The sequence below is a fragment of the Mytilus californianus genome, unplaced genomic scaffold (assembly GCF_021869535.1).
Source record: "Mytilus californianus isolate M0D057914Y unplaced genomic scaffold, xbMytCali1.0.p SCAF_4, whole genome shotgun sequence".
NCBI lineage: Eukaryota > Metazoa > Mollusca > Bivalvia > Mytilida > Mytilidae > Mytilus > Mytilus californianus.
Genome location: NW_026262690.1, coordinates 4,173,925 through 4,189,311, shown reverse-complemented (window position 1 = coordinate 4,189,311; position 15,387 = coordinate 4,173,925). Strand labels below are relative to the sequence as shown.

The 15,387-nt window shown below is 33.0% G+C and overlaps 1 protein-coding gene across 4 annotated transcripts in view; it reads left to right on the top strand.

Annotated features, from left to right (window-relative positions):
• Positions 1 to 15,387, top strand: part of LOC127739381 (lysine-specific demethylase 6A-like) — a 79,950-nt gene that overhangs the window by 38,267 nt on the left and 26,296 nt on the right. For 3 of the 4 annotated variants that reach the window (XM_052251078.1, XM_052251081.1, XM_052251082.1), the window contains 3 exons: positions 10,725 to 10,845; positions 12,319 to 12,373; positions 14,187 to 14,315. In XM_052251078.1, coding sequence (XP_052107038.1) covers positions 10,725 to 10,845; positions 12,319 to 12,373; positions 14,187 to 14,315 — 305 coding nt within the window. Of the gene's footprint in view, positions 1 to 89; positions 218 to 10,724; positions 10,846 to 12,318; positions 12,374 to 14,186; positions 14,316 to 15,387 lie in introns of those variants that run through there. The other variant, XM_052251079.1, reaches the window with a different exon arrangement.

Below are 15,387 nucleotides of genomic sequence, written 5' to 3'. Positions count from 1 at the left end.
TTATATAATCTCTCAATGGTGTTTTGAATTGAAGTTTTATGTCCAATGAAAAGTAGATATTGATTTATTTACTCCAGGTGAGTGGCATTGATCTACAATGGAGGAGTGTGCTACGCCTACGTGCCTAATTTACTTCCCTTTATGTCATAGTAAAACTATATATATGTAAACACTTCAGAAGTAGGTTACAAATTTCTATGTGGAGGAACAAAGACAGGTAGGGAAAAGGGGAAAAAAGGGGGGCATTTTCACTGTTAATTCTGGATATTTGCCAAATGATGATTGTTGCTCTAACAGATTAAAATGTGAATTGTTTTGACATAAGTGTATGATTTTACCTGTGTGCTTGTGTTTTGTCACGTAATTGAAGGTTGTATAAAGGGTCCAGGGTCATGTTAGTGGTACTATGCAGAATTTTTTTGTCAATTAATATTGGTAGATAAATATATCTATATGATGTTGGGGCCTGAATTTTGCTTTATTTACTAACCAGGATAGATTAACATGGTGACAGGACCTGCACCTTATGGAGTATATATAAATTTTATAGACTTATTTATATAATTTTTCCATGGTAAATTTAATCTGCATTGATGCAGAGAAGCTTAAGTTTATTATAACCCCATGGCCATCCTCCCATTCTTTTTACCTAATACCTCTGCAATGGATAGCTAGGGTGTAATACAATTGTGGTTACTACGAAAAATATTTGAAATATGATATCATACCCCCATTCATCTCATCAATTGTCTGTCTGTCCATTGACTCCACAAGTCCATCAAATATTTCTGTCACATTTTTCTCATGCACTTCTGAAACGAATGACTTCATATTTAGTCAGCAGCTGGACAGTGATGAGTTGTGATGAGTGAGCACTTTTTCAATCTGTCAGACAAATTCTTCCTGTTTTCGTGTTACTCAGTCTTTAGTTTTCTATGTTATGTAATGTATACCTGTACCATAGTTGCGACCATGTATTTTTTTCATCATTTGTAGAATCTGAATGGGGTACATCAGATCTTTTAGGTCGAAATATATGACTGACATTTTCTGTCTTTAAGACAATTATTTTGTGTTTTCCTTCTTTTTTTTTGTGGCATTGTACTGTTGACCTTTTTTTCATTTTTGCATACATCAGTATGTCAGTTTATAAAATGCCATATATCGGTATAAAAGTAACATACAAACTAGTTATCAACGATTAGTAAGATGGACTTCTTAGTGTGACACTTGGGTACATTTTAAATTTGCTTGAAACTTCTCACATGTACAAAATGTAATTGAAGACTTGAAGTTGGCTTTCAAGATGAAGAACATCAATAAAATGCGTGTTTTCTTGCTTTGTTATAACCTCACTCATGGAATATCTGTTATGCTGCAATGAACTTGTTCATTTGCAACTTTTGTTTCATATTATATTTGTACTCAGCTTCTTTATGAAAAAATGATTTGATATTGTCAGAGTCTGGAATTTTATAATGACTTCTACCGTGTAAGTGATTTTCAGATCTGCAATGAACTTTTTTTTTGTAACTTTTTGGCATATATTACTCAGCTTCCGTATTCAGGAATGATTTGATATTTAGTCTGGAACTTAATAATTTTTACTTGTACTGTGTAAGTGATTTTCAGTGCTTGGCATGGAATTATTCGTCAATTTTTAATAACCAGTTGGGTACTATACTTTGCACAGCATAGTGTGCAACTCCTTTTTGTCTCGCCTGCGAAGAAAGTCGCAGTATGCGAGACATAGGTATTACTATTTGTATAAAGCTTTATATTCCAGAAGGTAGGAGACCTGGATGCTTCATATCTTGTATGCAGATACCTTATGTTACAAAGTCTCCATCAACCATATGTCAATTGTCCTTGACCTCATTTTTATGGTTCAGCCACTGCTTGAAAATAAATTTTGAGTTTTTTTGTCATATGAATTCTCACTTATTAAGAGTAATAGGATAACTATATTTGGTATATGGGTTCCTTGCAACGTCTACATGTCCGTCAGACAGAGTTCACCTGACCTCGACCTCCTTTCATGGATCAGTGATCAAGGTTAAAGTTACATGATTAGGTCCGTTTCTCAAATACTATAAGCAGTAGGTCAACTATATTTGGTGTATGAAATGATTGTAATGGGTATATGTCAGTCTGGCCGGTTTCATCTGACCTTGACTTCATTTTCATGGTTCATTGGGCAATGTTAAGTTTTTGTGTTTTGGTCTGTTTTTTAAATACAAAAAGCAATAGGTCAACTGTATTTGGTGTATGGAATGATTGTAAGGTGTACATATCTGTCTGGCAGGTATCATCTGACCTTGACCTCATTTTATGGTGCATTGGTCAATGTTAAGTTTTTGTGTTATGGTCTGTTTTTCACATAATTATAGAAATAGGGCAACTATATTTGGTGTATGGAATAATTGTAAGGTGTACATGTCTGTCTGGCAGGTATACTCTGACCTTGACCTTGGCCGATAAATAATATTTTGTTGTCAGTTTCTGTGTAGTTAAGAGCTAGTTCCCTGAAATCAATCAAATAGCAACAATGAAGGGAATTTCAAGTTGTATACAATTTTTGGTGTCTTGACCTTTCAGTAAATGCTTACATAAATTTTGCCCCAATAGGGTAATGAGGGTAGTAAGTTTTTCAAATCTCATAAAGTATACAAGAAAGAGAAGAGGATGAATATTTAGTCTGGACAATTTTCGCCTCCTGTAGTTTCAGGGAAAATCATATGCACATATTTCTCCCACCTCTTGTTACTTGGTGGTATGTTAAAAGGCATGCTTCAGTCAAGCATTGGTATAGGTACAAAAGTTTGTTGAAATTGGTCAGTTGACATTTGGACACTTCAATATAATGATGAAATCTGGAACAAGAATTGCTTATATTTTTCACGAAGGCTTATTACAAAAATGCAGTAGTTAGAAAGGTGATCAGTTTAGATGTGATCTCAGAGAATCATGATATATTTATACTGGGAATGTGGCAGAAATGTAGAAACCACTGACCACCATTTCTTACATTGTCCTTTTACAAACTTACAGCAGCACAACATAATATATTGACTCTAAAACACATTATATGTATGCTATTTCCTCCAACATGAGCAAACTTCCTGATATTAAAAAATGCTTTACTATGTTGTTTTTTTTCTTTATTTTTCAATTTCATTCATTTATAAGTGAATATTACAGCATCATATATTGCCTGTTATGATTATTATTTGTACTGTTGATGATTTCTTGTCAAAAACAAATTGTCTCATCTGTTCTTGTTTTGACAGTAAAATATTTTTAATTTAAAAGACCTGAGGAACAATGAAAATAAGTAATCTGTCCTGATAGATAAGTGACATGTTTTTTATGAGTTGTAAGAAATGGACTATAGTTGTACAATTGTATATGTATGTTGTTGACATACCTATGACATAACTACAGGTAGATAAATAAAGGTGTACAAATCATGATCTGACAAGTTTTATTGGAACTCAGCTGAGCTAAGCACATTTCTCAGGTCAAGGGGATTAGTGTTCACTCATTGTTTGAGTTCTAAGCAGTTTATATTTATTATACTGGATACAATTGGATTAATGTGCATGTTCTAAAGTAAGGTTCATGGTATTATAATTTACAGGCAATCTTGTTAAGGAGTTAAGAAGGTCAGGTATTCGATCCTTCCCACAAAGTTGGGTCAAATATTATTAGTACTAAATAGTGTGCATCTTTCACGATCTGGACTGTTTTAGTTAAGTCCCTTTCATTAGCCTGAATGTCCCAATCAGCCTCCTTTTATGGTCTGGACTGTCCCAATCTGCCTCCTTTCATGGTCTGGACTGTCCCAATTAGCCTCCTTTTATGGTCTGGACTGTCCCAATCACCCTCTTTTCATGGTCTGAAATGTCCCAATTAACTTTACATCAAGTTTTACTTTAACATAAACTTTTTTTTGACTTATGGATTCCTAGTGATTATTAATCCAGGAAAAAACATTTACCTTGTAGCCAATTTGGTGAGTTAACTTTCATGGTAATGGAGGAATTTTATGGATACTTAATAGTCCAATAATGATCTGAAAGAAGGGTTGCACATATTTGATACAAGCAACACATCGACTGATGCCCCTAGTTAGCTCAGTCTCTCATTCTTAGTAAATAATTTCAATTTTTATTCCCTTGGTTTCCCTTGTGGATACAACAATGCATAAACGTCAAAATACAAAAATGTATAAAAGTCAATATAGTTAATGTATGTTACTGAACAATTTTATTTTACTCTTAAATAAAGTGGTAGTCCTTGTTATGCTTGAAGAACAAATGTCTGTTTAACAGCATTTACATTCAAAATATTATCAGTTCAGTTCTTGATTTCAGCTTCCCAATCATGAACTTTCCATTTCTATGTAGCAACATTCGAGCAGCGCCTGATTATGGAGTAATTATCTCCAAGTTGATACGACATTCCAGAGCTGGCATTGCCTTTCATGATTTTCTTGATAGAGGGTTGCTGCTCACAAGGAAGCTGTTAAACCAAGAGTTCCAAGTGGTTAAGTGGTGAAATCATCCCTTTCGAAAATATTACCGACGCTATCATGAGTTGGTTGACCGTTATGGAATATCTGTTTCACAGATGATGACAGATATGTTCCTATTGTCCAAACCACTATCCCATCCTCTTTTCCCCGAATGAGACTTATTACTGGATTTTTTCTTACATGAGCAACACGACGGGTGCCACACATGGGGCAGGATCTGCTTACCCTTCGGTTATTGGTGGGGTTCGTGTTACTCAGTCTTTAGTTTTCTATGTTATGTTTTGTATACTGTTGTTGTCAGTTTATTTTCGACTTATGAGTGAATGTCCCTTTGGTATCTTTCGCCTCTATTTTACTGGGAAGGGATTATATAGATTTTAGTTTTTCAAAGGGAGAGATACTTGTATGTCTGATATAAACTTGTTTGAAGAGGGATACATGTAGGTATATGGAAGTGAAAGGAAGGCTGGCTAGAGGGGGGCAGTAATAACAGTTATAGGTGTTTGTATGAGATGAAGAAATATAAATTGGAAATCATATTGTTAAAAGAAAAATACAAATAATCTTTAAAAAAGAAAACGAATACACCACTAATTATAGGACATAAGGAATTCATTTTGATGTTTAAATTATTCCATTTTTGGTTGTACATGTTTCTGTATTTAATATTAGTGGAATATATTGACCCAGATGAATTATATCTGTAGTGTATTTACATATCTATAAATAATCTTCTATCATGTGTGGAATGCCTTTGATCTTATTGTGTTGTACTTTATTGATTTTTGTGTACTCCTTTATTTGCAGTATTTTGATAGTACCTTACATGTGTAACAAGATATGAGAGAGATCACAGTAGAGAATACTAATTAAATCTACTCTGTCTTAGGGCTTCTTGATCTTGACATGTGAGCTCTCCAAGTTTACAAATAAATAAAGACATAAGAACAAATGTCTAAACAAAGAACAACAGCTATACATGGATATTTAGAAGTTAGATACTAAGAGCTCTCATTATCACAATAGCCATTTGTAAATTGACCACTTAGTTATTGTTTGGTTATATCCCACAGGCTGCAATTGATGACCCTAACGTTTATAATTTATGGAAATAAAGTTTTTTAATCAAGGTTCATATATCTGGAAATTCATCCTGGTTTTGTCAGTTCCCTTGATATAATCTTATGATATATAAAGATTTGATCTTTTTGTTGTATTCATTTCCTCTTTAGGCCAACACCGGCTTGTTTAAAGTCTGCCAGCCAGTCAGCTTATTTATAACTATACCAGATTTAGTGAGATTTAATGAATTATTCACATTTCAAATCTTTGGAATGTGCAAAAATATTTTTACCAATCAGATTGAATATTAACTTTTGTATGATTAAGGGATTTATTGTGGTAAACTTTCAATACACAAGTATTCAAACAGCTTTTACTCACAATATAATGTTTACACAATGACACATCAAGCAATGGTCAAGTAAATTATGACACACCTTTCAACTATGTGTGTCGGTAGCAACTTGGACTTATTTGATCTCTGAATATTAATCTTGATTTGTAGACAGTTTTCTGTCACCATTTTCCACATTATTGGTCATATAGAGCTAGTAAAATATTAAAAATGATGTCACTACTTCACCTTGAATTTTTTTCTTTGATACAGGTGTGCTGATGTGATTAAAATTCAAACCAAATTACATTTAATAGATATTTTTATTTCCGTTGCTTTTATCTGTTGAATATTAAGCAGTTCATGGGTTACCGACATTTGTTGACATGTTATAGGGTTAAGAGTTGTATAAAGTGACTCATATCAAAAATAAAACACAGGAACTAAAGTTAATTAGGCCCAGGAAACTACACTCATTGCTAGTACTGCACTTTGGAAATCTCAAGAATAAAAAAAAAATGGTTTTACAATTCTTGTTTTGGACAAAGGAGTTATGGTGTGAGTCACATGAGCTACAAGATAAACATCACGTCTCCCATCCTTAACAAAAGCTGTTTCTGATTCTGCTTTGTATAATGTGTATTCTTTGTCTCTATAATACATCCCATTTTCTCTTGATCAATAGTAGTATCCTTCAGCTCAATGTCCCTTTACCTTTTACACTCTATAATCTCTATTTAACTCTGGATGATAGAATTCCAACACACTTGCTACTGTTTTCAGTCAAAAATGTCTAAATTAACTCTGTTATTGTATCGACCCTCAAAGGGCATTTGGGTACTTAATTAAGTGGATGTGAAAAAAAAATTGGATTTAATTTTCCAGGGTTTTAATTAAAATAGACTTCCAGGTGCATGGAAAGTGCAAAATTATTGAAAATATACTGCACACCTGTGAAGTCATAAATGCTTTATAAATGTAAGCACAATATGTTGATATTTCATTTACAATGACAGGTAAGGTTTATATATATTTTGCTTTCAGGTGAGGACTTTTCTATTATTCTGTCATTCAGAATGCAACAGTTGTCAAACTTTTTTTCTTTATGCCTGTAGATATTGATCTAATATTTGGAACATTATTATGTAAAGATCCAGTTTGAATTTGGTTGAATGACTTTTGGCATGATTGTAGTCCTTGGACAAAGAACTTTATTTGAAAGTGTCCTTTTTTTGTAATTTGTTTGCAAATCTGGAGTTGATTTTTGGCACATTATTGTATAATGATGACTTAAAGAAAGACTTTTGGTTTCATTGCTGTTGAACTATTTTTATGATAAGGCTGCAGGTAGGAAATTTGTGTCAGACATAAACACTAGTTTTCTGTGATGAATTTATCTTTTGTTATTATATTGTTGTTCATAAAGATTTAAGAAATGACCATTCAACTTTAAGGGAGGGTTATGGTTTTTTCCTAAAAAAATTTCTGATCCCCAATTTGATAAAAAAAAATATTGTGGTCAAGCAGATGACAAAAAAAATATTCTGAATCCAGATTTTTCCCATACCTTATAGTGTTAAATTTTGAAAAATAATTTGATTGATAGCGTCGAAAAAGTCGCGCTTTATGGGAAACAAATTTTCTGACTCAGACAAAAAACCATACCCCCCATTGAAGTTAAATGGTTGTTCCCTCAATTAGTAAAGAATGGCTGTTTTGAGAAGTGAAACAATTATGGTAGTTTTGGGATATTGGGGATATTTCCACTTGTGAAGATAAAAAGAGAAAAAAATATAAAAAGATAATTGTCTATTGAAAAATATTATTTTTTAAATAAAATACTGAAAAACGCCCACTTGCCAAATGTTCTTCTGGATCACAGTGGGTAGATGCTTGGTTTAATTGTCACCCCTTCAACATTGTGGAACTAACTGAAAGTGACACTTACTAAAGTGCAAAGTTCATATCCTTTTAAATATTGTCCTTATATAGAACTTACCCAATTACACAATTTCTTTACTTCATGTAAATGTTTTATTGATAAAAGTTAATAAAACAGTTATTTGATTTCTGTCAGAGTTAGTCTGACCTAAATATCTTATAGATATTGTGTAATTAACCTGTCTGTTATATACACTTGGGTAGATATGGTTAGGCTTATCTTTAGGAATAAAGGTATGTGTAACTAAAGGAAGGAAGTGAAGGGGTGATGAACTCCAAATGGTTAAAGGGATGCGTATGAGGAATATACAGGGTTAGGGAACTGGAAAACAGAATAAAAGGTGTGTGTAACTTGATGGTTTAAGGGTAAAAAATTAGGCTTGGAAAGAAAATGCTTAGTAACTGGGTGAACAAAGTAAAGTGATCAGGAACTGGATATAGAAAGAATAGTGACTGAGAACTAATGGTAGAAAGGTAAAGGATAAGGGACATTGTGAAAAAAATGAAAAGGGAAGGAACTGGCCTTCAACTGGGTGAATAATGTGAAAGAGAGTGTGACCTTGAGGGAGAAAGTAGAAACGATCAGAAACTGAAGGAAGAAAAAAAGGATAAAGAGGTAGAGGCAGAAAGATATTGTAGGAGAGGACATTTTTGGATAGAAAGTAACGGGTGGGATAAAGTAATAAAGCTAAAGTGAACAAAGTTGAAACCATCAATTTTAACCACCAAATGCATATTATCATTAGTGATTAGTATTTTTGTGGTCACAATAAACCACAAGGTACAAAAACAATGTGTACTGTGATAAGTGTGAAAAAAGTATACCACACACTAACAAATACATAACTTCCTTCATATATACTTGTGTATTGTCTATATTGCAATTGTTTAATATAAAAAATCACTGTTCTGATTATGCCCTTAATGGGTCATCTATGGGAAATAAAATGTATCTATCTATTCTATCTATTTCCATTTTATACTCGGACATATAGTAGATAATTTAGATGAATGGAAGTATGAGGTTAACAATGGGTGATTTATTAAACCAGATAATTATTCCTAGAATTCAAATCCAGACAACAAAATGGTGTTATTGTAGCACAAAGCTTTTAATCACTGTAATAAGTTGAATGACTGTTGCAGACATGTGTATTAAATGTTAATTATTTGCCATGACAACAGCAAGTTTGTTATTTGATGTCATCAATGAAATTATTGAAAGGTTTGATGAGGGAATTAAGTTTTTTTTACAGATAAATTATTAAAATGTGTAGGTAGTGCCTAATTTTAAGGTTGCTTGCTTGGGGTGGGTGGGGAGTTACATATAACCTCTTGTACTACCATTTAAAGATCTGCCTGTTGGTCAAGTACCAAGCAGGGGTCATATTCATAAAACATGTATATGTTTTTTTGTGCTGATATGCATGTAATGTTTGTCACTAGTCATTAAACATAATTCCATTCATCCACCATGCAAACAAGCAGGTTAAACTATATTGTTCTTTGTGAGAATAGATATGCTATAATTTTATTTGGGGTTATTGGGAACTTGTAATGATTGCAACATAGAGCTTAGCAAACATTATAGACAGTTGACTGTTTTTAAAGACATTTATGACGAGATCGTTAAATGAGGATATTTGGGCACACTTTGCAGTTTTAATTATATAAGTACAATGTACTGATATCTGACGTCACAAAAAGTTTTGGTTATAATACAAGTGTTGCCCTGTGTGTATTTCCATAGAACATATATCTTTTACACTGACTAGACATAATAGGATATATATACTTTTTATGTTCCTATGGATTACTGACATTACAGATCAAACATGTCATGTGATAGTCATGTGATAGTCAGGTAGACTTACAGGTTCAGGTTAATAATGATTAAATCTTTAGGTCTTAACTTTTACCTGATACATCTGAAAATTGTATACAACATGATTGTGGATAAATAGTACTACCTTTTTTTCTACATTATTCTTATTTTGACTAAAGATAAGATCATCTCAATTCACCTTGATTTTCACCTTGAAATAAACTTTGACAGGTGAAAAACAGAGGAGCAGATGTTCATGATTAAGATATAATTGAATACCTGTGAAAATATTTTTTTAAACTATGGTTTTGAATGATGTTTGTTTACTAAGACATTTTTTGTCATACAGAATTTGTCAACAAAATCAATATGATACTGATATTGTTCAGAATTATAGCCAGGATGTTTCAGAGGGGGTTATTTGGGGTCATGGTGCTGTGACTTAAATAGTTGATCTTCATTCTGAATTTTGACTTTAATAGTATTTTTATGCCCCTGCCGTCACTGCAGGGGGCATTAAGTGTTACCCTTGTCTGTTTGTATGTCCATCCGTCCGTACATACGTCCCGAAATTGGTTTCCGTTCTCTAACTTTAGTTTGCCTCAACCAGATGTTATGAAACTTATACACAATGCTTATTATCTCAAAAACAGATCAAGTTCGAGTCATGCCCCTTTATAACATTATATGCAAGGGGGGCATCATCTGTGTCCCATGGACACATTCTCCATTTATTTATGTTTCGGGAAGGGGGGGAGTTGCACCTGAGTTGTGCTGTTGTCTTCTGAAGATATTGTTGAGAAGACTGGAGATGTTTTTACAAATCTGCCCTTTACTTTAATTGGTATTATTGTTATTGTTTACCAACATATTGGGTATCTATGTTATATGGGAATAGATTCTGAAAATCTTGGAATGCTATAGTTCCATTGGGCTAAATGAAAAAAATAGTAAGTCTGATGTCAATTTCAAATTAGTTTAGATACATATATTTTGCTTTTAAATTGGAAGGTTTGTATTTTCAGGGCCACACGAGCATTTCAACAAGTATTGTATACAGATCCAGGTTTTAGTAGAGCTAATGAAATCAGAATACGTCTTGGATTGATGTGTAAAACCTCAACAGATTATGAAGTCAGTTTAAAGGTATATCATTTAAGAAATCCTATATATCTACAAGATTGTATTAAATACAAAGAAGAATAACATGACCAAGTTAGTTCCTCAGAAATCTATGGGGACAATAATAAACTGAGTTCTTCAATCAGAAATCCAGGGGACAGCTAGAACAAAAGTTTACTGAAGTCCCCCCCCCCAATCATAAATCATGGGAACAATTATTGGAAATATTTGTCCATTAGAAATGCAGAAGACAATACTTGATAATGTTTATTAATGATAATTAATGACGTAGTGTCTGAGATAGGACTAAGAATATCTAGAACACGTAGTGTCTGAGATAGGACTAAGAATATCTAGAACATGTAGTGTCTGAGATAGGACTAAGAATATCTCGAACACGTAGTGTCTGAGATAGGACTAAGAATATCTAGAACATGTAGTGTCTGAGATAGGACTAAGAATATCTAGAACATGTAGTGTCTGAGATAGGGCTAAGAATATCTAGAACATGGAGTGTCTGAGATAGGACTAAGAATATCTAGAACATGTAGTGTCTGAGATAGGACTAAGAATATCTAGAACATGTAGTGTCTGAGATAGGACTAAGAATATCTAGAACATGTAGTGTCTGAGATAGGACTAAGAATATCTCGAACACGTAGTGTCTGAGATAGGACTAAGAATATCTAGAACATGTAGTGTCTGACATAGGACTAAGAATATCTAGAACATGTAGTGTCTGAGATAGGGCTAAGAATATCTAGAACATGGAGTGTCTGAGATAGGACTAAGAATATCTAGAACACGTAGTGTCTGAGATAGGACTAAGAATATCTAGAACATGTAGTGTCTGAGATAGGACTAAGAATATCTAGAACCTGTAGTGTTTGAGATAGGACTAAGAATATCTAGAACATGTAGTGTCTGAGATAGGACTAAGAATATCTAGAACATGTAGTGTCTGAGATAGGACTAAGAATATCTAGAACATGTAGTGTCTGAGATAGGACTAAGAATATCTAGAACATGTAGTGTCTGAGATAGGACTAAGAATATCTAGAACATGTATTGTGAGATAGTCCTATCCAAGGTAGTACCAGTCACTAGTAGTTGTTTAACATATATATTAATATGTATGACAACATACCTGTCTGATTCAGTCACCTGTAACATGTATCTTATGGTAATAAGTCTGAACACAGCCTATATACAAATTTGTAGGTTTTCATAATTTTTTTGTAAATGGTAATATTTACTGGAAGTCTTACAATAATAAATGAATGAATTGATTAATATAAGCTCATTAGACTTGAAGGGTCAGTGTCAGGTGTTTTCAGTAATTCTCCATCATATATTTCATTCACTATGTTTCCTTTAATTTATTGATATTCCTAATTAATTAGTCTGATATTTTGAGAGATGACAATGTATGGGTCTATGTGTATGTATGTAATCTCACATTTCATATGATAATATCAGCTGACTTTTTATTTGCAGCATTTTAAACAAGCACTTACAGACTCAAGCCCTTGTTCTTTGTCTAAAGCACAAAGTAAGTATTTAAACAAGCACTAACATACTCAAGCCCTTGTTCTTTGTCTAAAGCACAAAATATTTAAACAAGCACTAACAGACTGAAGCTCTTGTTTTCTGTCTAAAGCACAATGTAAGTATTTAAACAAGCACTCACAGACTCAAACCCTTGTTCTTTGTCTAAAGCACAAAGTAAGTATTTAAACAAGCACTAACAGACTGAAGCTCTTGTTCTCTGTCTAAAGCACAAAGTAAGTATTTAAACAAGCACTAACAGACTCTAGCCCTTGTTCTTTGTCTAAAGCACAAAATATTTCAACAAGCACTAACATACTGAAGCTCTTGTTCTCTGTCTAAAGCACAAAGTAAGTATTTGAACAAGCACTATTAAACAGACTCAAGTCCTTGTTCTTTGTCTAAAGCAAATCTACTGACAAACTAGTCACTATAGATACAATGACCTGCATTTCATATTTGACAAATTTTGCTTAGGTCTATATTGAGCAGTTCTTTGACATTTTGATCATTAAAGATCCAAGTGAAAGCTTTTTTACATATTTTATTTTTGATTGGGTATTAATGTCTAACAGAACTTCTTACAGTTTTTGTCTTGCCTGCGACGAAAGTCACAGAATGAGAGACATAGGTATGCTGATTATGTTGCAGTGGCATAAACACTTTGTGTAAAGCATTATATTTCAGAAGGTACAAGACCTGGATTCTTCATACCTTGTATATAGATGCCTAATGTTACAAAGGTTCCTTCTGTCATGTCCAATGTCATTGACCTTATTTCCGTGGTTGAACGACTGCCTAAAAACTATATAGTTTTTTGTCATATGAATTTCTCAATTGTTATGAGTAATAGGATGATTATATTTCATATATGGGATCCTTGCAAGGTCTACATATCTGTCAGACAGAATTCAACTGACCTTGACCTCATTTCATGGATCAGTGATCAAGGTTAAAGTTGTGTGATTAGGTCCGTTTCATAGCTACAGAAAGCAGTAGCTCAATTGCATTTGGTGTATGGAAGGCTTGTAAGGTGTATAGGGTCAAACTGTCATATTTCCTGCTGCTTTGCCTCGTTAAATTGGATCATTGATAATGAAAAGTTTATGTGATACTTATAGTTAAACCTTTATCTCAAAGACTTTCAACACAAAATCATTCATGGTATCAACATTATATATAAAAGGATAAAACAAAAACTCAAGGACGACTTTGCCTGTGAACTCATTCAGGTGAAAACAAAGGAACATTTGGCACATTACAGCAGATGGACATTAATTAGTATCAGAGGAACAAGATAAAACCCAGTTCTCTTAGTAATGATTCTTTGTTATAATACAACTCCATACTGCACATTAATTAGTATCAGAGGAACAAGATAAAACCCAGTTCTCTTAGTAATGATTCTTTGTTATAATACAACTCCATACTGCACATTAATTAGTATCGGAGGAACAAGATAAAGCCCAGTTCTCTTAGTAATGATTCTTTGTTATAATACAACTCCTTGCTGCACATTGATTAGTATCAGAGGAACAAGATAAAACCCAGTTCTCTTAGTAATGATTCTTTGTTATAATACAACTCCATACTGCACATTAATTAGTATCGGAGGAACAAGATAAAACCCAGTTCTCTTAGTAATGATTCTTTGTTATAATACAACTCCATACTGCACATTAATTAGTATCAGAGGAACAAGATAAAACCCAGTTCTCTTAGTAATGATTCTTTGTTTTAATAAAACTCCATACTGCACATTAACAAGATGTCCAAGATAAAATAGATCAAGCTTATGTTGGTTTTTTTCATTTCAGTACAACTGCATATTGCACATTTGTTGGAAGTTCAGGGTAAAATCAAACAAGCTAAGGAGGCTTATGAACAGTTCATTACTCCCGAAGATTTAGATAAATCAGTGAAAGCTACTGCTTTAAAACAACTAGGTAATTATTTTATCCTCTACTTTCTCTAAGGAATGAGTTTATTTATATGAACTTTTCAGCAAATTAGTCAAAATTAAAAAATATTCTTTCAGATTTTGTTCAGTCTAAAAATACTTTGAATGTATCATAGGTATTTAGGCTAAATGTTTCTCTTTTTGTTGATATAGTTATTTTTTTCATTACATTAAAGTGCACTTTGACAGCTTAAAAACAGGAAATGATATTTGAAAATATCCTATTAAGTATTTCATAACATGATTATATATAAGTATACCAAAATAGTACATTGAGTATTATTAAACATACTTTTGAATCCACTTGTTAATACCTTGAATCATGAAAGTGTTTTTGGTTATGTATCCTACACAAATGAATTTCCAATTTAGTTTATAATAACCTCTCTATTTTGTCTCAGTGACAAATAAAAGTACTATTATTGTTTTCTTTGTATATTTGGACTGTCCTATAATACTGGTACCATCATTTATATCCTGCATTATCTCGTCTCCTTGATTTAAACATTATGGAGGATAAGTAAGGACATTGTTAAACACATCTTTTTATATGACCGCAAAAACGACCACAAAAAATTTCGTATATTGGTATGACGTTGGCGTTATCGTCGTTGTCGTTGTCGTCGTCATCCGAAGACACATTGGTTTTCCCACAATAACTTTAGTTTAAGTGAATGGATCTCTATGAAATTTTATATAAGGTTCAATACCACAAAAGGAAGGTTGAGATTGATTTTGGGGGTTATGGTACCAACAGTTAAGGAAAATTGGGGCCAAAAAGGGGCCAAAATTAAGCATGTTTCTAGTTTCCAGACAATAACTTATGGAACGGTGTATGGATCTCTCTGAAATTATACCACAAGTTTCCATACCACAAAGGGATGGTTAGGATTTGCTTTGGGGGGTTATGGCTCAAACCGTTTAGGAATTAGGGGCAAAAAAGGGGGAAAAACAAGGGTGTCCTGGTTAATGGACAAATACTTTAGTACAAAACATAATTAAAAGCAGTGTAAGGGAGGTAATTCAAATACATCATTTGAATTACCTTCCTTACACTG